General features: G+C 46.9%; 1 protein-coding gene across 2 annotated transcripts; it reads left to right on the forward strand.

Moving 5' to 3' along the window:
• The first annotated feature begins 2437 nt into the window (after positions 1-2437).
• On the forward strand, positions 2438-23146 carry Slc1a6 (solute carrier family 1 member 6). Of its 2 annotated transcripts, XM_058576703.1 has the most exons (10): positions 2440-2775; positions 8962-9173; positions 9947-10084; positions 10925-11129; positions 12164-12206; positions 14056-14399; positions 17480-17713; positions 18717-18911; positions 21420-21554; positions 22596-23146. In XM_058576703.1, the coding sequence occupies exons 2-10, from the start codon at positions 8969-8971 to the stop codon at positions 22789-22791; spliced, it is 1695 nt and encodes a 564-aa protein (XP_058432686.1). In that variant the 5' UTR covers positions 2440-2775; positions 8962-8968; the 3' UTR covers positions 22792-23146. The 2 variants fall into 2 exon arrangements, with proteins under 2 accessions (XP_046293028.1, XP_058432686.1); XM_046437072.2 differs by lacking the exon at positions 21420-21554 and having other exon boundaries at positions 2438-2775.
• Positions 23147-23913: the final 767 nt, after the last annotated feature.

The raw sequence follows: 23913 nt of genomic DNA on the forward strand, positions 1-23913 counted from the left end.
GAGAGGGAGAGAATTTTTTTTAATATTTATTTTTTATTTTTTTAGTTTTCGGCGGACACAACATCTTTGTTTATATGTGGTGCTGAGGATCGAACCTGGGCCGCATGCATGCCAGGCGAGCAGGCTACCACTTGAGCCACATCCCCAGCCCCCCAAAATGTGATTTTTAACATTAACGTATACTGGACTTTTTCTTGTTATATTAAAATGCATAAATAAAGATTTGCAACAGTTTTCAGGTTTAATTTAAAAAACAGGATCAGTAGCGATACACAAACAAAAGGTCCTTGGGGCTCTCCATGATCTTTTATATTAAGACACAGTTTCTTAGAACAGTTTTGGATTAACAGACAAACTGAAAAAACAGTACAGAAACCTCCCATATACCCCCTGGACCTAGTTTCACCTATAACTAATATTTTTCATTTGTATGCTATATGTGTACAATATTATATTACATTATTATATTGATATATTATTCATTACACATTGTGAATGTTGATACATTTTGAACTATTATTACATAGATATGTCACTTTTAACTACAGCCCATACTGTATTCAGATTTCCTCATTTCCTCCCTTACACAGGTTGAAAGAAGCACTTGGGAGTAGAAGTGATTCAGATTCCATTTTTGTTTCTCCCAGATTATAGAATATTTGCATACATGTAACATCTTGGGGATGAGATCCAGATTAAATGTGAAATTCAGGGATGTTTCCTATATATTTTATACATATAGCTTGAGTGTAATTTTATGTACCATTTTAAGGTATCTGCATTTTGACTGTGACCTATTCCCTGAGATCGGGTGAGGAATTTTCCAACTGTGGTGTCATATCTACATTCAAAAAGCTCTGGATTCTGAACATTTTGGATTAGGAAAGATCAACCCGCAGCCTTTTTCTATCTCAGGACACCAGTGACGTTGAGCTATCACCTGGCCATGGTTCTCCTTGACTGTGACAGTTTCAGAGACTTTCATTGACAGTTTTGAGAGAGACTCATCAGGGAGATTGTAGGATGCCCCTCTGTTGGAATTTGTCTGATGTTTTCCCCGTAATTAGACCTCAGTGATGGTCTTTTCGGATTCTCTATGGTTTTTAAGAAGAATGTAAAGGGGTTCCAAGTCCCAATAGTTAGAGAACCATTGCTATTCTATTTAATTTTTATTTGGTGTAACAGAACAAGTGTTTGGTCATCTTTCTTGCTGTATCTCCAGTCTTTAGAACACCCAGGCGCACCGTGGGTGTAAAATAAATATTTGTGGAGTAAATGACTGTGAGAACTAGGCTCTCAGAGACAGCTCCAGGCTCAGAGAGGTTAAGTGAAATATCCAAGCACAGCCAGTGACTGAAAGAGGGAGTGGGGAGGTGGCAGGGGTGGGTTGCAGATGTGGCCCAGGGGATCCTTAGTTACACTTTGGAATCACTTGGGGAGTATTGAAATGTATCAGCACCCAGGCCTTACTCCCAGGGACACTGACTTGATTGGTCTGGAGATCAGGATTTTGAAAAACTCTCTTGGTGCTTGTCAGATACACCTGTTTGAGAACCACCTACTTAGAAAGTGTTCAAGCATCAGAGCCAGGGTTGTGTGGATAGAGTTAGAATTGGGACAGCTGCTCTTTGGCTGTGTGACCTTGGGCAAATTATTAAACTGCTCTGACTGCCTATCCTTTGTCTACTTCATAGGGGTGTGTAGATAAAATATAACAACAAAACAACAAACAAACAAACAAACAAAAAAACCCCAAAAAACAAAAACAAAAACAAAAACAAAAAAAACCAAACAAAAACAAAAACAAAACAAAACAAAAAAACCCCTGTCAACAATGGCTCAATAATAACCACTACCACCACAACAACTGCAAAGATGTATGGAGCTCCTGTCTGGGCTCTGTGCTCAGCTCTTTAAATGGCATTAGTTTTCAGGAGAGATTGAAGATGTTGGAAACAACCAAATCAGCGCCATTTGAGAGGAAAAGCGGATGCACATTACCCTATGCACCATGCAGATAGCGAAGAAATATACTAACTGCAATCTTAATAGCAATGATTACATTTCCTAACAGCATTTCCACCCTAGCGCGCTTTAATTTTCTCCCTTGTTTAGAAGAAGAGGCCAGTCTCAGAGATCGAAGGGAACTGGCCCAAAGGCACTCAGCGGCCAAGCGGCCAAGGCCAGAAGGAGCACCAGAAGGGAGAAGAGGGACCTCTGAGCCCCCATGGTGGCTGTTATCACGAGACGCTCGCGCCCTGGCCTTCTCAAGACCTCCGCAGAGGATGTGGGCGCGGCCCAGCGGTGCCAGGGCCTGGTCCCCTCGCTCCCGCGGGGATGCTCGGCCTCCGAGCGCTCTGGAGGCGCGGCTCCGAGCAGGGGGCGGAGGCTGAGTGCCGGAGAGGCCACTCACCCCCGCCCACCCTCCGTCCCCCTCCCTCTCAAACACGCGGTTCCCCTTCTCCCGCGCGGCAGCAGAGCCGGAGCTGGGCGCGGGGGAGGCGGGGGGCGTCCCAGAGGGGATCCCGCCCCCTCCCCCGGTCACCCGGAGCCCCCGCACCCACGTGAGCGCAGGGCCAGCTCGGATCCCGCCAGCTGCACAGCGCGTCCCGGCTCCGCGCCGGTGCCTCCGCGGTCTGTCCCTGAGCCAGCGCTTCACGGTTCCTGGCGGGTCCCCGCGGCCCCGGCCGGGCGCTTCGCCGGGCTCCGGCTCCTGATCTGGGCGCAGCGCGCAGGCCGAGGCGCGGGTGGGCCGTCCAGCGGCTCCGGACGCCGGTGAGTGGGGAGACCCAGGTGGGCGCGGGGACTCCGCGCGCGTTGGGCCCCTGAGGTTCCTGGCAGGCGGCGATCGGAGACGGAGGGCTGCCCCTGGCGCCCCCAGTCTCCACCTCTCCGCTGCCCTTTGTCTCAGGTCCTCACTGCCCCTTAGGATCGTCGCTGCGTTCCACCCTGGTCACCCTGAAGATCCATCGCTTTAATTCTCCCCAGGTCTCGCTGCTGCCCATCTGCCACCTTCCCAAAGGTGGCCTCAACTCGTGGGCGTGTTTTTCCATTGAACCTGGTGCCTTATCCATTTGCACGGCCGGGTCCCTCTCCTATCCGGGTTAATGGCTGCAATTCTAGACGTACCAGGTGTGGCTAAGACTGGCCACCGCTGCAGGGGATCCAGGTGTGTGTGTGTGTGTGTGTGTGTGTGTGTGTGTGTGAGAGAGAGAGAGAGAGAGAGAGAGAGAGAGAGAGAGAGAGAGAATGAATTGTGTTAATATCATTGCCTGTGTGCAATTTGATTTATGAAGGTTGGTTGTGCAGGGCAGTGAAAATGTGTCTGATGGTATACATGGATGTGGCGCGCGCGGGTGTGAGAATTGTATGACTGGTGCTGCATGCATAGAGTTGCATGTGTGTGAGATGTGTGTGGTTGTATGTTTGAAGAGTTTGTGTATGATGGTGTCCGCAAGGGGTTGTGTATATGTAGTTGCACATTAGAGGCATGTGAGGTTGTGTGTTCAGGTTGTGTGTGTGTGTGTGTGTGTGTGTGTGTGTGTGAGAGAGAGAGAGAGAGAGAGAGAGATATGTGATTTTTCTCCTCATCTTTCCCTGCCCTTTCGTTACTCCTCTGGCTAGCACAGTGTTGAGATAAAATGTATAGCAAACCTCCTTGCTTTGCCCAGGGTGCTTTGTGATAAGAACTCTGAGATGTCCTAAAATAAGTTATAAGCCAGAGAATGGCGGGAGGAAAGAGAGGACATTTTAAGTCAAGGCTTTAAACTAAATCAACAAAGAAAAAGAAGAAGGAAAATCCAAAACAACCCAACAAAAAAAACACCTGCTTTACATTGCTTTCCTGTTTCTGACCATCACTCTCCAAGGCCACATTAGATTCTGCTCTTGGAACTAACCAAGAAATAGCAAGAACTCTTCATAGACTAACCTTCTGTCCCAGGGCTCTGCCTGCGTCCCCTGCCCTGCCCTCTTATTTACAGCCAACATAAGGTCAATGTAAGTAACTTGTTTCTTATCTCCAAAAATTTTTTTTTATGAAACACCCTGGCCCCTTGTTTCAACTGCCATCTGGCCATGCGGCTGGTCACTTTGGGAGATTGTCCTAAGACTGGTCCTGTCACCTTTTGGCTAGCATCTGTACAGCTCAATCAACCCTTTATTTTCAGGGATCTCAGTCTTGAAGGTTTGATTTAGTTCTTGCTTTGGCCTTAGGGGTTAGGAGGTTCTTTCTTTCTCCCCTTTGTGTCTAGGGACAGCCCCTCATCTCTTCACATCAGAGTCCTGAGGCTGGGGGATGCGGAAGGAGACCCAGCCTCAAGGCCCTCACCCTGAAGGGACTTGGGACTCTATAAGGACCATTTCTGGGAAGCTTAAGCGACAGGGCTAAGTGAGGGTTTAGAATCAGGACAGACCAGAAAAGAGAGCCCAGGGTGAGGGGAGAATAATCCTCCCGCGTCTCAGAGAGATCCAGAGGGGCCCAAGTTGAGGTCAAGTTCTTGGGAGAACCAGCTCGAATCAAGCATTTTAAAATCAATTTTATTTTTATTTTTCAAGTCAGGCACAGAAAGACAAATGCTGTGTGTTCTCAGCCATATGTGGAAGCTTAAAATAGTTGATCTCACAGATGTTAGACTAGTTAGTGGTCACTAGAGGGTGGAAAGCTGGTGAGTAAAGGGAGACAGAGAACAAGACCTGAAAACAGTTAGGAAGAATATGTTCCTGAGTGGTAGAGCACAGTAGGGTGATTGTAGTTTACAACAATTTATTATATATATTTTCCAAGGAGCTAGAAGAGCGGAGTTCGGAGGCTTCCAACCCAAAGAAATGATAAGTGATTTTAAAGAGACAGAAATGCCGATACCCTGATCATATTCATGTTTTGAATTATCATATTGCACTCCATAAATATGAGCAATTATGGTGTGTCAGTTATAAATAAAAAATAAAAATTTATGTATATTTTTAATTGATAAGCCACAGCTATACCTTTCTACCATGAAGACAGGACTGCGAAAGTTGATTGGAAGATAGTCTCCTTTCAGCTTGAGCCTTTTTCTCTGTCCTCAATTGTGTGTCTGTTGAGTGTCTGTTTTTGTTTTTTAATATATATTCTTTTTTAGTTGTATTTGGATACAATACCTTTATTTTGTGTATTTATTTTTATGTGGTGCTGAGGATCAAACCTAGTGCCTCACACGTGCAAAGCAAATGCTCTACTGCTGAGCCTCAGCCCCAGCCCCTGAGTGTCTGTTTTTATCAACCACATTTGACCTCTGTTTTGTGGTCATCACGTGTGGTCATCATGTACCAAGTGCATTGAGCCATCTGAGCTACACAGCAGTCCTGGGCCTATTCCTGCAAGGTGGTATTGGGGTTTGAAAGACAGAGCTCATGTATGCTTTTCTCTAGGTTGGAGGTTGGCGATTTTTAAAATTTTATTTTCTAATTTTTAGTAAAGAGCCAGAGAGTAAAATTTTTTTTCAGTTTTTCTGCTCATGTGACCTCTGTTACAACCACTTAGCTCAGCCATTGAGCCTGAAAGCATTAGTAGAGAATACATAATGGATGAACCCGGCTGTGTGCCAGTAAAACTTTATTTAAAAAAAAAAGGCAGTGGGCTGAATTTGGCTCATAGACTATGATTTGTCAACTCCTCTCTAGCAAGCTGTCCTTAGGTCTCTGCAGGGGTTTGGTTCCAGGAACCTGCAGGGATACCAAACCCCTTGGATGCTCAAGTCCCTTATATAAAATGGCCTAATATTTGCATTGAATTAATGCACATCCTCTTATATACTACAAATCCTGTCTAGATAATTTATAATACCTAATACAATATAAATATTATGTACCTAGTAGTTATATGATATTATTTAGAGAACCAGTACATACATACATGCTTAGTACAGGTGCAATTATTATTATTATTATTATTATTATTATTATTATTATTATTTTTGGTTTTGGAGCTGGGAATTGAACCCAGGGCCTGGCACATGCTAAGCACACCTTCTACTATTGAATATTTTTGATTTTAGGTTGGTTGAGTCCATGGATGTAGAATTGCAGATATGGAGGCCACCTGTGCTGTCCTACATCTTATAAGGAAGAAGAAAGGAAAGAGTCAAAACTCCAGGCTCTGGAGTTTTCCTGTCTAGTTTGGATTTCAGCTGAACACTCTTGGTGTCCAGGGGCAAATTTGTGCTACCATTTAATGATTGGGAACTTAATAAATCAGGAGAGGGAGGAATTGTCCTTTTCCTGCATAGTTTCTGGTTTGTGACTATGAGTTTTTTACAGCAAGGTGAGAAGCAGCCTCATGTCTCAGGTGACCTGTCCATTTGGAGCAGAATCCCTCCTGGGCTGCAGGTTGGAAACCAGGTTCAGACCTGGAGGATGCAGGGGCCTTGACTGAGGCAGACATCCCATCCCTTGGAAGAGGATGAGGAGCAGAGGAGGACAAGAAGATAGTGATTCCAGAGAAACAGCTGCTTAGCCAGTGGCAGGAAAAAGAAACCTAGGGACCTACCTAATGGTGGAATTGAAGCCACCAAGAGATGCTCAGCCATGACCTGGATGTTTCAGGCATTGGGAGTGAGGAGGGGTGGCGGGGGCATGATCCCTCAGAGAATAGCCTTTATAAGTGTCACAATCACAGGTAAACCAGGTAAACAAATCAGGGACACAGTCCAGCACAGGGTACAATACTGAATGTCTTCTGTTGGTTTGGAGAGCTTTTCCCCTGAGTCGGATGAATCTGGCGTATTGCTCAGGAATCAGACATCCACTCAAGGGGAAACTGAAAGGAATTTAAGATAAGACTCTTGAGCAAAGTTGGTGTGGCACTTGGGGATCACATGGAGGGGTGGTGGGCAGAGACATTATCTTCGGGATTGAACAGGCAGGGCAGGGACTCAAAGGAGAGCTTTGGCTGTAGCAGAGGACTGTCCCATGGGACATGGTCACAGATAGAGGAATGGAAGGCTTCATCTTCATTTCCTCCCACCCTTTATTCTCCTGCCATATTTCTTTGCTGCCTTGATAGAGAGACCAATGGTTGGGGGAGCCTGGGAGTCTATCTAAAGAATTCTTTCTGCACCTGGCACAGGGTTGCAGCCATTCTTGCTGGGAGTAGGTCAGTGTAGGTCAGTGGCTTCTCCCCCAGGCAAGGAGGCTCAGTGCCCAGAGCCCAGGATATTTTCAGGGACCCATAGAAACAAACATTTTCATTTCTTTAAAAATAAGAAGAAAGCATTGAACTTTTAGGTCAAAGAAAATGATCCAATATATACTATTAATAGATCTATTTTTTCTTATAGGAGTTGAATTGCAGAAAGTGTCCAAGTGCCCCTGAGCTTAATCTCCGGTTCCCTCCGCCCTCCCAAAAAAACCCCCCACCCAAAACCCACCAATCAACAAATAGAATAATAGTCATAAGTTTGTTGTCTTGCAGTGGGGGCAATGTCCTGATAAATCCCTAGTAAGCTGAAAATACTGTAAGTCAAAAATGCATGTTAGAGCTGGGCATGTAAGTCAATGATAGAGCACTTGACCATCTCATGTGAGGCCCTGGGTTTCATCCCCAGCACTGGGGTGAAAAAAAAAAAAGCCTCCGATCTACCACTGAATACCAGAGCTTAGCAACACAGCACACTGTGGAACGTGGGTTGTTTCTGCTCATGATGGCCAGATTGGCTGGTAGCTGGGGCTTACTGCTGCCTCCCAGTATCACTCAGCAGTGTCATGGTGCTTATCACTAGCCTGGGAAAAGATCAAAATTCAACATTCAAAGTACAATTTCTAGGCAGAATAGAATAGACAATATGATTGATGTATGTACATTCCATGTATGTATTATATATCAAAATGCATTCTACTGTCATGTATGACTAAAAAAAAAATAAAAATTAAAAACAAAACAAAAACAAAAAAAACAAAAAAAAACAAAGTACGATTTCTACCAAATATGTTTCACTTTGAAACATCAGAAAGCTGAAACATTGTAAGTCAAGATTATCTGTATTTTCCTTTACACTAATGCAGTTCCAATTGAACTGCATTAATTTAAATTCAACATTTTTTTTTTTTTTTTTTGAGAAAGGGGTCCATGAAGGGAAAATTTCTCAGGTCCATGAAAGTAACCATTTCTAAGCTGCTCTAAGTTGGGAAATGGATGGGCAGGTTTTATTTTTATATGTGTTTTATTTATATTTATGAAAAACAACATTCCAGGTAGCGTTCTGAAGTTTCTATTTTGGATACTTTTTAAAAGATAATACTTTTTATATCTGGATATGGCCAAATGTAAGAAACACTAGTGTCTGAAGTGAGAAGCATCCGAGTTTAGTGCCTGAGACCCTGGAGAGGCTCATGAATATCACAATGGAGACAAGAATTGTCACTGTTGCTCTCCCTGTGGCTTCCCCTTCCCTCTGTTGCTCACCTGAGCATTCACGCAGGCAGCTACATTTATTGGGTGTCCTCTGTTTGCCAGGTAGCTGCAGATTTGTCATCGTGGAAAGCTGACTCTGGTTATCTCCAGGTCAGACACCTAACTATATTAACTTTGGGACTGGCCTGAAGGTGCTTTGTCCAGGTCTCTTCATGCAATTGGCATTCAGCAATTTGGATCGAGAGGTGGGGCAGCCCCCCAAATTCTTCTAATGGTGAAATATGGAGGGGACTGAAGCCATAAATGGCGAAAGTGTTAATAATTTTATGGCTTTCTTTCCCGGCTCTTCCCAGCTATGCCCAGGAATGATTCTGGAGACCTTGACCCTTTGCTGTCACGACATGACTTTTGAACTCCAGGCAGTGTCCCAGGTGTCCTAGCAAGGGCACAGCCCAACAAATGGACACATCTTTCCCTTGCCTTGTGAGCTTCCTCCAGTGCCCACCATCCTCCCATCCTTCCCCTTCCACCACTTCTGCCTTCAGACCTGGGCTCCTCTGTTCCCGCAGGTAGACCATGAGCAGCCACGGCAACAGCCTGTTCCTGCGGGAGAGCGGCCAGCACCTTGGCGGGGTGGGCTGGCTGCAGGGGCTGCAGGACAGCATGCAGCAGAGAGCGCTGCGCACGCGCCTGCGCCTGCAGACCATGACTCGAGAGCACGTGCTGCGCTTCCTGCGCCGGAATGCCTTCATCCTGCTCACTGTCAGCGCAGTGGTCATAGGTGAGCCCGGCTTCCGGGAGGGCGGGGACTTCCGGGAAACGTCCTGCTTGCATGTGTCTTTGCTCCAGCCGGCCACTCTCACCTGCACACACGTCCCACCTGCCACTGTTCCAACCTCCTATGTGTGCACACATTGTCACATTTGTCACATATGTACACGTGCACTGCACACAGTTTACACGTGCACAAACATGAACATATTTTATGGGTGCTCAGAATTTACAGGTGCAAATTCCTGTGCACACTTACACAAATATACAGTTGTATTGTGGTACCAGAAGCAGAGCCAGAGGATATGGAGGGCTGAATGTATTAGAACTTACAAACACATCCATTCCCACATGGGCATTCTCCTGAACATATATCTACAGACTTAAGTGTTTAAATATATGTACACCCCCCGTGTTTGAAAATAGTAACATATGCACAAGTCTCGTGTATGGACACTTCCAAGAAAATGCAGGTGCATATTCACGTGTATGGGCTTACATTCACAGGCAGATGTATAAGCTCACAAATGAGCGTGTACTCACATGTGCATGCATGTGTGTGCTTGAATGGGTGAAAACATCTGCACATGTATCAATATGTAACAAATCTTACATTTCTGCAATGTACACCTGTGCCAATGTGCACACAAGTGCATGTACTTGTAGAACGTTTTTCTCTTTCTCTCACTGATCCCCCTACCACAAGCCTTCTTGGAATGGGTGGGTCCTGTCTGGGCTGAGTGACCCACACTCCACTACATGGACCCCTCTTTTTGGCTCTAGGGGTCAGCCTAGCCTTTGCTTTGCGCCCGTACCAGCTCACCTACCGTCAGATCAAGTATTTCTCCTTCCCTGGTGAGCTTCTCATGAGAATGCTGCAGATGCTGGTGCTGCCCCTCATTGTCTCCAGCCTGGTCACAGGTGAGAGAGCCCAGGCTCGTGTTGACCTTCAAGACCCATTCAGAACCCAGTCTTGAACCTAGAGCCAAGACAGTTCCCAGCATGGGAGCTTGGGATCACCTTTCCAACTCAGCAACTCAAACATGGAGCCTGGCGTGGCCCACGGTCCTGACCAAAACCCAGGTCCTTGACTAGAACCCAGAGTGAGGTTCCTGCTCCTAGGTACCCACAGCACTTATCCCAGGAGCTTTCCTGTATGTCTCTTTGGAGGTAAAATGCCAGCCTTCAGGGCTCAAGTTATCCAGAGGGGAAGGAAAGGTGGTGGAGGGAGGGATGGGCAGCTAAGGAAGGTAGCTGGGCTAGAGGGTGGATGGGCAAGAGGTGGATGTGAATAGGGTATACAAGGTTAGTAAGGTGGAGGTGCCAGGATGCGGGGTAGGGAAGGGAGTGGGATGGGAGCACCAACAGTATCTACTCAGCCTACAGTGAGGTGGGTGGAGAGCTGTGATTGGGTGGACTGTGGGATAAGGAGTAGGATGAAGATGAGGTTATGTGCAAATAGGAGTCAGTAGAGCTGGGGTTGAAAAGATTGGCTTGAGTTACAGGGAAGGTAGTGTGGATGGTGGAGTTGTGTTTGGGGTAAAGAATGGGGTGGGATGTGAAGGTGTTTATGGAAAATAGAATGGGGATGGGATGGTGGTGTGGATGAATTGATTGTGGGGGACCCTGGGTGAGGTGTAGGGGGACAGGATGTTTGGGGCAGTGGTTGCTGAGTTGGTGGTTTGGGAGGTGGAACAGATGGATGGGGAGTAGGTGATGGGGTATGAATGAGGATACGGGGGCTGCACTGTCTGTCCTCAGGTATGGCATCCTTGGACAACAAGGCAACAGGGCGGATGGGCATGAGGGCAGCTGTGTACTACATGGTGACCACGGTCATTGCGGTCTTCATTGGCATCCTCATGGTCACCATCATCCATCCTGGGAAGGGCTCTAAGGAGGGGCTGCATCGCGAGGGCCGCATTGAGACCATCCCCACAGCTGACGCCTTCATGGACCTGGTCAGGTGATGTTCTAATTTTGATGGGATTTCCGGATGAACATGCAGCAAGGCAGGCAAACCCATCCTGGAAATGGTGACACCCCTTGGTTCCTATTTTTTGGTACCTATTTGTTGCCCTTTGCCCTTGCACATATCCTCCAAGAGAGCTAGGATATGATCTTTGTACCCTTAGGCTGGGGGAGGCTATAGCTGCAGTGTCTTGGAGCCCAAGCTCCATTTGAGGGTGAATGATCCTTTTATGCAGCAAGATTTTTTAGACAGAAAATCAAGGTTGGCAGTATTTCTGCCCTAGTCACCAGCTAGGGCATTACATGGACTTGGATGATTTTTAGGAACTGTCTCTGGTGTTTTGGGTTCTCATTGGATTGAAGTCTTGAGGTGATATAGGGGTCAGATAGACCTGGATCTGAGGTTTGTCTTAGTCTATTTTCTGTTACTACAACAGGATACCCGAGGCTGGATGAGTTGTAAGGAGCAAAGTTTTATTTAGCTAACATTCTGGAGGCTGGGAAGTCAAACAACATGGTGTTGGTATCTGGTGAGGGCCTTCTTGCTGCATTAGAACATGGCGGAGGGCATCCCATGGTGAGACAGAGCAAGTGTGCTAGAGAGAGCCTACTTTTATAACAAAGCCACTCCTCATTAATCCCTAAAGCCCTTGATCCATGAATGGATTAACCCATCTACGAGAGCCAAGCCAGCATGACCTAATCATCTCTTTGAGAGGGCCCCACCTCCCAATACTCTGCAATCAATTTTCACCATGAGTTTTGGAGGGAACAAACCCTAGGCAAACCACAGCTAGGCCCGTCTGCACCTTTTAGCAGCTGTGGGGCTTTGGACAACTACATAAGGCCCTCCAGTAAAGACCTGTTAAATCAGATGGTGTAGGTCAGGTACCTCACTCAGCATTTGGCCTAGACTAAGCATTCCTATGTTGGTTGACATTATTATTATCGTTGTTATTATTACAAGTATCGCCCCAGGCTCTCTTCCAAGGTCTAACCACTTTTCCTTCCTTTGATGTTTTTCTGCAGAAATATGTTTCCACCCAACCTTGTGGAGGCCTGCTTCAAACAGGTCAGTGGGAAGCACCCAGTTGGATCAAGGTGGCTGGGAGGGCCATGGTGGGGCCTGTTGCTGGGTGGGTGACCCAAGCCTGAGGGGTGGGAAAAAGCAGCTGAGAGAGGGACGGGCAGGAGGGGCCTATGGAGGAATCCAGGAGAATGGATTGAGTTCCCTCAGGTGTGGTGATCAGGACAAGAGGACTTAGGCCCAGGGCAGCCTGGGCTGGGGTAGGGATTCCAGGACTTCTGACCACACATAGTGAAGAGAGAGGCCTTAAAGTCTGGCTGAGCACGGCCCAGGGAGCTTATGAAAATGCGGAATCTACACTTACTCTTTCATGCTTGGTTATTCACGCCCTCATTTGTCTATTCATTCACTCATTTTTCAACGCTTTTTTTAATTTTTAAAAATTTGTTTTTTGATTAGCAAAAATTATATAGTTGTCCTTTGATATCAGGAGGGAATTGGTTCCCTGAAGATTATAAAATCTGGGAATGCTCGAGTCTCGATATAAAAAGGCAGAGTGTTTGCATAGAACCTGTCCTCCCAGAGACTTTAAATCGACTCTAGATAACATGTCATGCCTAAAGCAATGCAAACACAATGAGAATAGTTGTTGTACTGCATTGTTTAGGGAATAGTGACAAGAAGAAGTCTGTACATGTTAAGTTCACAGCCAGTTTCCCTCCTCCAAATATTTTTGATCCATGGTTAATTGAACCCACGAAAGGGAATCCACAGATGTGGAGGGCCAACTGTCTATTTATGGGGCATAAATATGTATACATTGTGGAACTGCTAAATTGAACTAATTAACATATACATTACCTCACATGCGCATTTTTGTGTTGAGAACACTTGACGTCTACTCTCAGTGATTTTCACAGTACAGTGTTATTAACTAGCACCACCCTGTTGTACAATGTATTTCTTGAACTTCTTCCTACCTGAGATTTTGTGCCCTTTGATCAACATCTCCCTAACTTTTCCCCACCAACCAACCTAGACTTGGGTGACCATTCTCTTATTTCAATGATATTACCTTTTGTGGATTTCATGTACGTCTGAGATCATATAGTGTTTGTCTTTCTATGTCTGGCTTATTTCACTAAGCACAGTGTCTTCTATTGTCATCCAAGTTGTTGCAAATTTCAAGGTTTTCTTTTTCTTTTTGAAGGCACAATAGTGTTCTATCATGAATATATTCTACATTTTCTTTATCCATTTGTCCATTGGTAGAGACAGGTTGATTGCATAGCTTGGCTGTTGTGAATAGTGCTGCAGGGAGTGTGGGAATGCAGGAATTTGAAGTGCGTGGGATCAGAAGTGTTTTGGATTTTTGACTTTATCAGATTTTGGAATATTTGCATATACATAATGTGCTATCTTGGCGATAGGACCCAAATAGAAGCATGAAATTCATTTATGTTTCATGCATACCTCCTATGCAGTCCGAAGGTGATGTTTATACAACACTTTCAATGCATCTATGTTTTGATGGTGACTTGTCACATGAAGTCAGGCATGTGGAATTTTCCACATGCATCATGTCAGTGCTTAAAAAATTTCAGATTTTGGAACATTTTGGATTTTGGATTTTCGGACTAGGGATGCTCCATCTGCATCTCCTCGTGATTCTGATTTGCTGGATCATATGGTGTTCTAATTTTAATTTTTTGGGGACCCTCCGTTCCATATTCTGTCACGGCTGTAGTAATTAATTCACTCCTCCTTCTATGCCTTGGCCCCGTTCTCCTCAGCAATAAGACTTTCTGGGGTGGGGAACCAGGAATTGGTGTTTTTAGGACTTTCTCCAGGTGACTCTGCTTCTGAGTCTGGGCCCCATCTCTCTGCATTTCAGTTCAAGACACAGTACAGCACGAGGGTGGTGACCAGGACCGTGGTGCGGACAGAGAATGGGTCTGAGCTGGGTGCCTCCATGCTGCCTCCGACCTCAATGGAAAATGAAACCAGCATCCTGGAAAATGTCACTCGGGCCTTGGGCACCCTGCAGGAGGTGCTCAGCTTTGAGGAGACCGTGCCTGTGCCGGGTTCAGCCAACGGTATCAATGCCTTGGGCCTCGTGGTCTTCTCTGTGGCCTTTGGGCTGGTCATTGGTGGCATGAAACACAAGGGCCGGGTCCTGAGGGACTTCTTTGACAGCCTCAATGAGGCTATTATGAGGCTGGTGGGCATCATCATCTGGTGAGTGCTGGGCTGTGCCCCGGGGCGGTGGTGTTGGTACACGGGAAGGGCAGAGCCAGGGCTGGGACCAGTCAGGCTGTGTGGAAGTTGAAGTGATTGGGGACATTTGACCAAAGTCTCTCATCTACTCTATGTATTGGTTAATTCACTCGCAAACTCACTAACTCATCATGTATTTCTGCACTGAATTATTCACTTGTTGACTATCTTCTTTGTGCATTCACTCATTCTTCTGTGTGTTGACCAATTGTTCATTCATTCATTCATTGAAACTCATTCATCTATATTCGTTCTTCCACGCACACCAAACATACTGTGGATTTTATTCCTGTATTAGTCTGTTTTTCATTACTATAACTAAATGCCTGAGGTTGGATAACTTCATAAAAAAGAGGTTTATTTAGCATATAGTTCTGTTGGTTCAAGGACATGGTGCCTGCATTAGCTTGACTGTTTAGGATCTCCTAGTAGATGGCACACCCAAGAGCCAAAGATTATATCACAAGACAGGAAGCCAGAGAGGGATTGAGAGGTTAAGCTGGTTCTTACAACAACTCTCACTAGAACTAACTCAGAATCCCGTAAGCACAGCCTTGATCCCTTCTAAGTGCAATGCCCCCATTAACCTAAGGATCTCCCACTGGGCCCCACCTCTTAAAGGTCCCACTACCCTTAACATCGACACCCGGGGGACCAGACTCCCAGTACATGAACTCTTGGGCAGTGTAAATCATATCCAAGCATCATCCCAAATAATTTGAAAGTTGTGTAGGAGACTTTAGGCCAATTTGACAGCTTGGAAAGTTTTCTGATGGGAATAGAAGGGAAAGCCTATCAAGAATAAGCAGAGAATTAACGGGGAGTGTTGGAGGCCCAACAGAACTGGGAACCATGAATTTACAGTGGTGTCATTGGCCTGGTTTGGCAAAATGTGCAGGAGTGCCAGGTGACTGAGTATCAGAGGTAAGAAGTCACGTGCAATTGATCCAGGATTGAGGCGTTTTGCAGGGGGTGAAGCAGAAGGATGGAGGCCACGGAGAAGCGTAAGACAGGTCTTGGGGTTTGACTTGGAGGGGATTCTGCAACCACGTACCAGAGCTCACTCCAGCCAGCCTAGGAAACACAGATAGGGCCGGAGAAGTCCCCTGCATCCTCCTTTTTTGACCCAAGCTATTGCGCTGACTTTCCAAGTGGTTCCCACCTCCTCCGTTACGTTCACCGTGAGAGTGATCAAGAAGCACTTCCATTCCTGAAGACAGAGGAGTTAGCAGTGGCATCCTGGGGGACAGACCACAGGCAGAAGCTCACAGGATTGAGTGACGGGCTGGTTTGTGTGCGCTGTGTCTCCATGTGTCCCCCAAAAGTCCATGTGTTGGAAACTTAATCCTCAAAAATATGTTGATGGTATTCAGAGGAAGAGCCTTTGGGAGGTAATTAGGGTTAAATGAAGTCATAAGAGTGGGGTTTTGTGATGGGGCTAGTGGCTTTATAAGAAGAGGAGTGGAGACCTGAGCTGACGGGCTTCGGGCTTGTGTCACGTGATGCCCTCTGCCATGTGTTGCAAGAAGGCCCCCCAGAGGCTGGAACCTTGGTACTGGATTTCCAGCCTCCCAAATGTGAGAAATTAATTTTCTGTACAAATTCCCCAGCCTCAGCGCGGTGTTTTGTTATAGCAACAGCAATGGACTAAGGCCGTGGGAAAGGCAGTTGGGCCCTGAGGATCCTGCTTCCTTCGCCTCCTCTTTTCCTTCTCCCTCAGGGACTTTGCCCTGGGCCGCAGAGCTTCCCTCCACATGCCCACAGTTCCTTCTCACCATTCAGCGCTCCACTTTAGTCACTTCTCCTGAGAAGTCCTGCTTGACCACCCACTTGTCACAACCTGGCGTTTGTTATTGCGGTGGTCCCCTCTGATCCACTGTTTCACTTTCTGCGATTTCAGTTACCCACGGTAAACCGGGGTCCAACAATATCAGGTGGAAAATTCCAGAAATAAGCAGTTCATGAGTTTTAAATAACCGTCATTACAGCAAGTTGCTGTATCATGATTCATTGTTTCATTGGCTATTGTGTCTCCCTGTGCCTAATTTAATTTTAAAGTTTAACTTATTAAACTTTACCATTGGTATGTATTTATTGGGGGGAAAACATGGAATATATATTTAGGTTCCAGCACTGTCCTCAGTTTCAGGCTTCCAAGGACCGTCTCAGAACATGTCCCCCAAGGATTTTGCGTTTCTATGAGTACCTCCTGTTTTCCCCATTAGAATGTGTCTTAGTGCATTTGGACTATAGCAAAAATACCACAGACTGGGTGACTTACACAAGGAACATTCATTTCTCACAGTCCTAGAGGGTGGGAAATTCCATCCAGATCATGGCACCCACAGATTCAGTGTGTGGGGAGGGCTGTTCTGGTTCAGGGACCGTGTCTTCTCCCCGAGTCTTCCCATGGTGGAAAGAGCAAAGCACCTCTCTTTTATATAAATGCTCATCCATCATTGAGCCCTGCCCTCATGACTTCTTAAAGTCCCTGCATCCTAATGCCACACCTTAGGGATTCGGATCTCAACACGTGTTTTTTTTTTTTTTGGGGGGGGGCGGGATAGGGCACCAACATTCAGTCGCTGGCCACGCGTAAGTGCCGTGAGGACAGGGAGCATGCCCCTGGAAAACAGTGCTCATTAGGTAGTTGCTGAATGAGTGGAGAATACAGAGGTGATTTCGAGGTGTCCGTAGGAGAAGCGGTGACAGGGCCCAGGCTGGGGAGGGCAGGAGACCATGCACTGATGGGAGAGGGGTAAGGAGTACAGATATGGAATGGAGAGTTGGGGGCAGCAGACAATGATGTTCAGAAGAGGTCAGAAGTGTCCCTGCACTGTTAGGGTAGGGGTCCTGGAGTTGGGTGGGGAGGCCTGGAGTGGGGAGTGGGATGAAGCCCTCATAAGGTGGCTGGCATGCCCTGGCCCCGTGGGAACTCTGGTGTGGGGCGAGTGTGAGTGAGCGGCAGGAGGAGGTGGGGTGTGTTGTGGGCCTGGAGGGGAGGTGGGGAGGGATCCCTGACGGGTGTGTGGCTTGCCCAGGTATGCACCTGTGGGCATCCTGTTCCTGATTGCTGGGAAGATTCTGGAAATGGAAGACATGGCCGTCCTTGGGGGTCAGCTGGGCATGTACACACTGACTGTCATCGTGGGCCTGTTCCTCCACGCTGGCGGCGTCCTGCCCCTCATCTACTTCCTCGTCACCCACCGGAACCCCTTCCCCTTTATTGGGGGGGTGCTGCAGGCCCTCATCACTGCCATGGGCACATCTTCCAGGTATGGCCGTGCTCCCCACTCTCCCTCCTCCTCTCTTCCATGGGCTCTCCAGGGTCCCGCTCTCCCCCTACCATTAACGTCTTCTGGTTGCACAGTCATGTCACAGGCTCTTGGAGACCCAGGTGGCCATTACTTATTTCATATGGAGGAGAACTCATTTTATATGGAGGGGCCAATTTTGAGTTTACAGATGAAGGTTCCAGAATGCCCTGGGAGCTCAGTCATTTACTAGCCCAAAGAAAGAAAGAGTCTCATCTTCCCTTGAGATAGTGTCTGGAAGCTCTTTTGACTTCCTTGTGCACTTTTTGGTGCTTTTAGGGGGCTCTTTATTAGCCCCCCTCATTAATCCCCATCATTAAAATTCAAAACAATTTGAGAAGATATGCAAGAGCCAAATAGATGGGAAAAAATGTCATTTTTATTGCTCATAATGCTCATTGAAGAACGTGCCTCTTTGATTGGTAGCTAAATAAGATTGGTGCCACTACACCCCTTGGTCACCATGGAGCTGGATGCCCAAGCATGACATAAACCTGACCAGACAGAGCACATATCCTGTGGCAAGCTGACCCCCAAAGAGATGCCCACTCCTTTCGCTAAACTCACCCATTAATGGAGTCACTCTGGCTTTTCTGGGTATTGGTGGAGGGTTAGTGTAGTTGGGGTTTATCCCAGAGCACCATGAGGCAGAGGGCAATTGGGGTCTTCTGTGATACCCTTGTCGTAGTCCCCAGGTGTGGGAGGTCAGCAATCTGGGACTGGACTGTTGGCTTTTATGCCATTGGCTTTAAGTGAGTCAAGAGGCCTCAACCCTGGGTTGTCTGCAAGGCTGAGTTCTCCCTTCATGAGGAGGCGCGCCCCTCTCCATCTGGATGGTTGTGCCCATGCCCTCCTCCTCTTGCTTGTGTTCTTACCTGGCCCCTCCGTGTTCCTGAGGGGAGTCCTCCTTGGGTCCAGTGCTACACCACTCTCCCCTGCCACTCCCTGTATCTTTCTCCCCCAGCTCTGCCACCCTGCCCATCACCTTCCGCTGCCTGGAGGAGGGCCTGGGTATAGACCGCCGCATCACCCGATTTGTGCTGCCGGTGGGGGCCACCGTCAACATGGATGGCACGGCCCTCTATGAGGCCTTGGCTGCCATTTTTATTGCTCAAGTCAACAACTATGAGCTCAACCTGGGCCAGATCACCACAATCAGGTGAGGTGCCTCAGTTGGGACCTGGGAGGTCATCAGTGTGACGGTGGGAGGAGGGACCCAGAACTGGCCATCAGGGGAGACCTCAGATATTGCAAAGGGGAAATGGGGAGAGCCCAATGCTGGATGAGGTTAAAGGTGAGACTTTGCCACCTGAGGCTGTCAACAGCCCACAAGAGGGTGCTGGACATTTCTCCCCTTGCATGCTGTTGAGAGACATCCCTTTTCCCAGAATTTTCCAAAGCGTGGCTGGAATATCCTAATAGCCCAAAGTTTGTGTTATAATTATAGATTCCTTGGTTCCATCACATCTAGAGAAAAACCACAGATGTAGGGAAGCATGCCACAAAGATAGTTTCAAATTTAAAAATTCTTTTGATCAAGGTCCCAAATAGCAGAATGAGTACTTCTCACGGGAAACCATTAGTTTTAGTGAAGTTATCAGAAAAGGTGAGGATGGGAGACTTTTGAGAGGGTGTTCTTTGGTGGATCTGGGGACTTGAGCTTCTTCCTACAGAGAGACCTTGGTGATGATGGCTTGCATGAGACCTACTAGGTAATGCCTCATATGTTAGCAGCAGGCAGTGATCGACTGCATGGAGAGTCCTAGGTTGGACCTACTCTAACTCAACCCAAAGGCTTTTGAGGTGGTCCTGATAGAATCAGCTCAACCTATCCAGAGGGGGCTGCCTGCCTCCCAAGGGCTCCCACAGGTCACTGTTTATTCCAGGGCCAGGCGTTGCAAGGGTAGGACTCCCTCACCATTCTGTCCTCTTTGAGACCCATTCATAAGGCTCTGCTCCTGCCAAAGGAAACCAAATCCAAACAGGATAAACTCAGGAGAAATTATGTGGCTTTTAGAAAATAGAATTTTACTTTTTATTAAAAAAATATTTTATCTATGTGGTTGCTGGTGCTGGGGCTTGAACCCAGGGCCTTCACGTGGAATTTTACTTCCTGGATATATTTTTGATAGCAGTAACTGACACCTTGAAGCACATATCATGTCCAAGCACTGTGCTCCTCTGTTGCTCACAGTAAGAAGGTCGGCACATGTCCTGCACTCTACAGAGGAGGAAAGGGAGACTCTGGGTTTAGGTCCAGTGTTGGACAGCTCATGCCTTGAGTCTGCTGGACTCCACAGTCCATGCTCTGTCACCAGTCCCAGCATTTGCTCAACCATTGATCACATTGGTTCTGACAGAGCCATCCTCTGGGCTAAGCATCTCCTGGAACTCCATGTTGACAATTTAATTTTTTCCACACTTTTTTATTGGTGCATTATAGCTGTACATATTGATGGAATTTGTTGTTACATATTCATACATGCACACAATGTAACAATATAATTCAACCAATATCACTGTCCAGCACTTCTTCCCTTTGCTGATGTTGAAAATTTTAGAATCTGCTAAGAGGTTTCAGAGGCCACCAGGCAGAGGGTGGTGCCCACAGGGTACTAGTACCTTTCCTGGTAGCGCATGGGCTTGTAGAATCCTTTTAGGCAAAGTTGGGCAATCAGAGTTGATACAGGATTTAAGATCTAGCCCATCCCTAGATCTGCTCTCTTTTCTTTGTTTATTTTTAAAAACCAATAAATTTGAGGAAGAGTTTAGGCTCTAGCACTGGACATTTCTAGACTCAGGATGGTCCAGAATGTTCCCATCTCTAAAGTAGTGAGCTATATTTAACTACTTTTCTTTTTCTTTTTGGTAGTGGGGATGGAACCCAGAGGCATTTTACCACTCAGCCATGTCTCCAGTCCTTTTATTTTTTATTTTGAGAAGGGTCTCACTGAGTTGCTTAGGGCCTCACTAAGTTGCTGAGGCTGGCCTTGAACCTGCCATCCTCCTGCCTCAGCCTCCCAGGTTGCTGGGATGACAGATGTGTGCCACCTCACCCAGCATACTACTTTTCTTTTAAAAACTTCTGTCCTTCCCCCCCCCCCCCCTTGGCATTATTGAAGTATAACTGACAAATAAAACTCATACATATTTTAGGTGCACAATGTGATTTGATATATGTATACACATTGTAAAATGATGATCTCCATCAGGCCAATGAACATCCATTGCTTCACATGGTCACCCCCACTTCTTCCATTTCTTTGGGTAGCGAAAACACTAAACAGCCACTCTTTTTGCAAACTTCAAGTATACAGTAGCATATCAGTAATTATCGTCACCATGCATCAGATCCCAGAGCTTAGTTCATCTTATAACTGAAACTCTGACCAACCTCTCTGCATTTTTATCCCTAAACCTCCTTATCCTGGGGAGTCACCATTCTACTTTCTGCTTCCGAGATTTCTGACTTTCTTTAGAGTCCATGCATGAGGGAGATCATGCATGAGCAGGATTTTCCTTTCTGCACTGGCTCAGGAATTTTTAAGATGCCTCAGGAAACTGACCCTTCCCCTTCTCTCTCTCTCTCTCTCTCTCTCTCTCTCTCTCTCTCTCTCCACCCTCTCTTCCTTCCTCCTGGTTTCCTGTATTCTCTCTCCACTTGCAGCATCACGGCCACAGCGGCCAGCGTTGGGGCTGCTGGCATCCCCCAGGCCGGCCTGGTCACCATGGTCATTGTGCTCACGTCTGTTGGGCTGCCCACGGAAGATATCACACTGATCATAGCTGTGGACTGGTTCCTGTGAGTGTTTTTGGGTCGGACCCTGGCGCCAGCTCTCCCCGCCCCACTGTTTTGTGATCCAGCAGGGACAGAGTTCTAGAATTTTAAAGAAAGGGGTCCTTGGAGAGTCCTCGGCCTGTGGACCCCAAAGTCCATAGAGTTAATAGTGGGAAACAGCAGGGAGGAGACAAACCATGAGGGTTTTACCATCGACCAGAACAGCTCCTTTTTGACCTGTTTCATGTATAAATCATAAGAAGGTGCTCCATGGCATGGTCTGGCTTTGTATCATACAAAAAATAGGTGTTTTTTTTCTCTCTGGTAAAAATTTTTAATTTCAAAACCAAAAGAATTTTGTAAGTGAGAAGAAAACATAGGTTACCTACAACACTAAGTCGGAAGGAATTTTGATTGATGAATTTCACCTTTCAGTGATGGATAAAATAATTTTGAGGGCTAAATCTTGGTGGGTTTATGAGTTAAAATGTTGTACCTAGTAAAATGCCACTTTTATGTGAAGACAATAGGAAAGCATTTTTAGATAGATAAGGACTGTTCTGTCCTCCCTCCCAGCTGTCCTTCCTTCCTTCCTTCCTTCCTTCCTTCCTTCCTTCCTTCCTTCCTTCCTTCCTTTTATCCACCCATCCATAATCTGGACTTTCACCCCAGTGGGAGCTGTGGGTGGGGACTTGAGTCCCACTGGAAGTCTGTAGCCTGCCCTGGTCAGTACCTCTATTGGCCCATCATGGCTGACTCACTCATGGTGGTTACCCTCCTGATTCTATATGCATTTCAGCTTATGGCCCCTAATCATCTGTATCAACATTTACATCTTAAAAAAGTATCACGTTGCTAAGAACAAATCAGAGTGTCTCAGAGCTGGCCCAGCCTCTGTTTGTTAGGAGAGGAAACTGAGGACAGAGACGGGGAGGTCCCCCTTGAGGTCAGATGGTCAGAGACTGGACTGGAATGTGAACCCAGGGAGCCTCCCCTTATGCAGCCTTTCTTCTGTGGAGCTTTTTAAGTCCCCACTAATGGCAGCTTCTCTCTCTTCTCTACCAGGGACCGGCTTCGCACGATGACCAATGTGCTGGGGGACTCCATTGGAGCCGCCGTCATTGAGCACTTGTCCCAGAGGGAGCTGGAGTTGCAGGAGGCTGAGCTCACCCTCCCTAGCCTGGGGAAGCCCTACAAGTCACTCATGACACAAGAAAAGGGGGTGTCCAGGGGCCGGGGAGGCAACGAGAGTGCCATGTGAGGGGCCTTCAGCTCTTCTCCAAGGCAGGAAGGAAGGGGACTGGGGAGGGGACCCTGAGGACAGTCGGCTGCTCAGCCGACCCTGGGCTGCACCCACGAGTTCTGCTTGGCTTCTTTGTGAGAGGAACTAAGATAAAGGAGCAGGAGTGAAACCTATTCAGGGTCTGTGTTTGTCTCAGAGCACAGGCTGAGAGAGGGAGCGAGCCAGAAAGGGGAGGAAAATTTTCTCCTGGGTTTTGGGGGAGAGGAGGCTTCAGGTTCAACAAGAAGAAAGGTCACCTGGTGTTATTTATTGTCTCAAGGACTGGTGGAACTGAAGAGGGTAAAGAAAAACTGTACTGTTTCTCATAATAAAAAATATCCGTGGCCTTTGTGTTCGGATTCCAAAGTCCACCTTCAGATTTCAGTGATTCACCAGAAAAACCCCGAGCTTGGAAGAGCCATCTACTCATGGTCATGGTTTATCACAGTGAAAGTAAGAGATTAAACTCAGCAAAGGCAAGGAGTGGTTGGGGTAGGGTCCGTAGACCACACGTGAGTTCCTAGCTCCTTCCTGCAGTTGCATGTGCCACGTCCTTCTCCAAGAAATGATGTGTCACAACGTGGATAGTGTACTGTCAACCAGGGATGCTCACCTGAATCCTGGTGGGCAGAGTGGGGTATTAAGGCATGGTCACATAGGTGTGAAGCACCTGCTGACTTTAACTATTGATTCTTCAGTGTCCCCCAGAGGTCAGTCTGATACAGCATGGTCTAGGGCTCCAGGTGAGTAAAAATGGGCATTTGCCATAGATCACATTGTTAGCGTAGACTCCCTGGGATGGCCCAGGGCTCTGGATTACAGACACACTTATCAGGAAGGTTCCAAAGATCAGAGGCCATCTTCCAGGAGGCAGTAAAAATACAGTCCTTTCTTTGGGATGAGTGGGCTTGGGGAACCCCAACTTCTCAGAATTAACCATTTATTGCACAAACTCCAAGGCTGTAGATGGGGAAAGCAACTTCCTGTGGGGAGGGTAGGTGGGTATAGTAGCCCCAGCTTTTGACTTCTGAGATTGAGTGACATTGTATCCCCATACCTGGCCTCAAGAGTATCTTTGCTACACAGGGGTGGAAATAGTGT

This window comes from Marmota monax, unplaced genomic scaffold, assembly GCF_021218885.2.
Source record: "Marmota monax isolate L192 unplaced genomic scaffold, Marmota_monax_Labrador192_F-V1.1 WCK01_AAM20220418_F8-fsc00021, whole genome shotgun sequence".
Lineage (NCBI taxonomy): Eukaryota > Metazoa > Chordata > Mammalia > Rodentia > Sciuridae > Marmota > Marmota monax.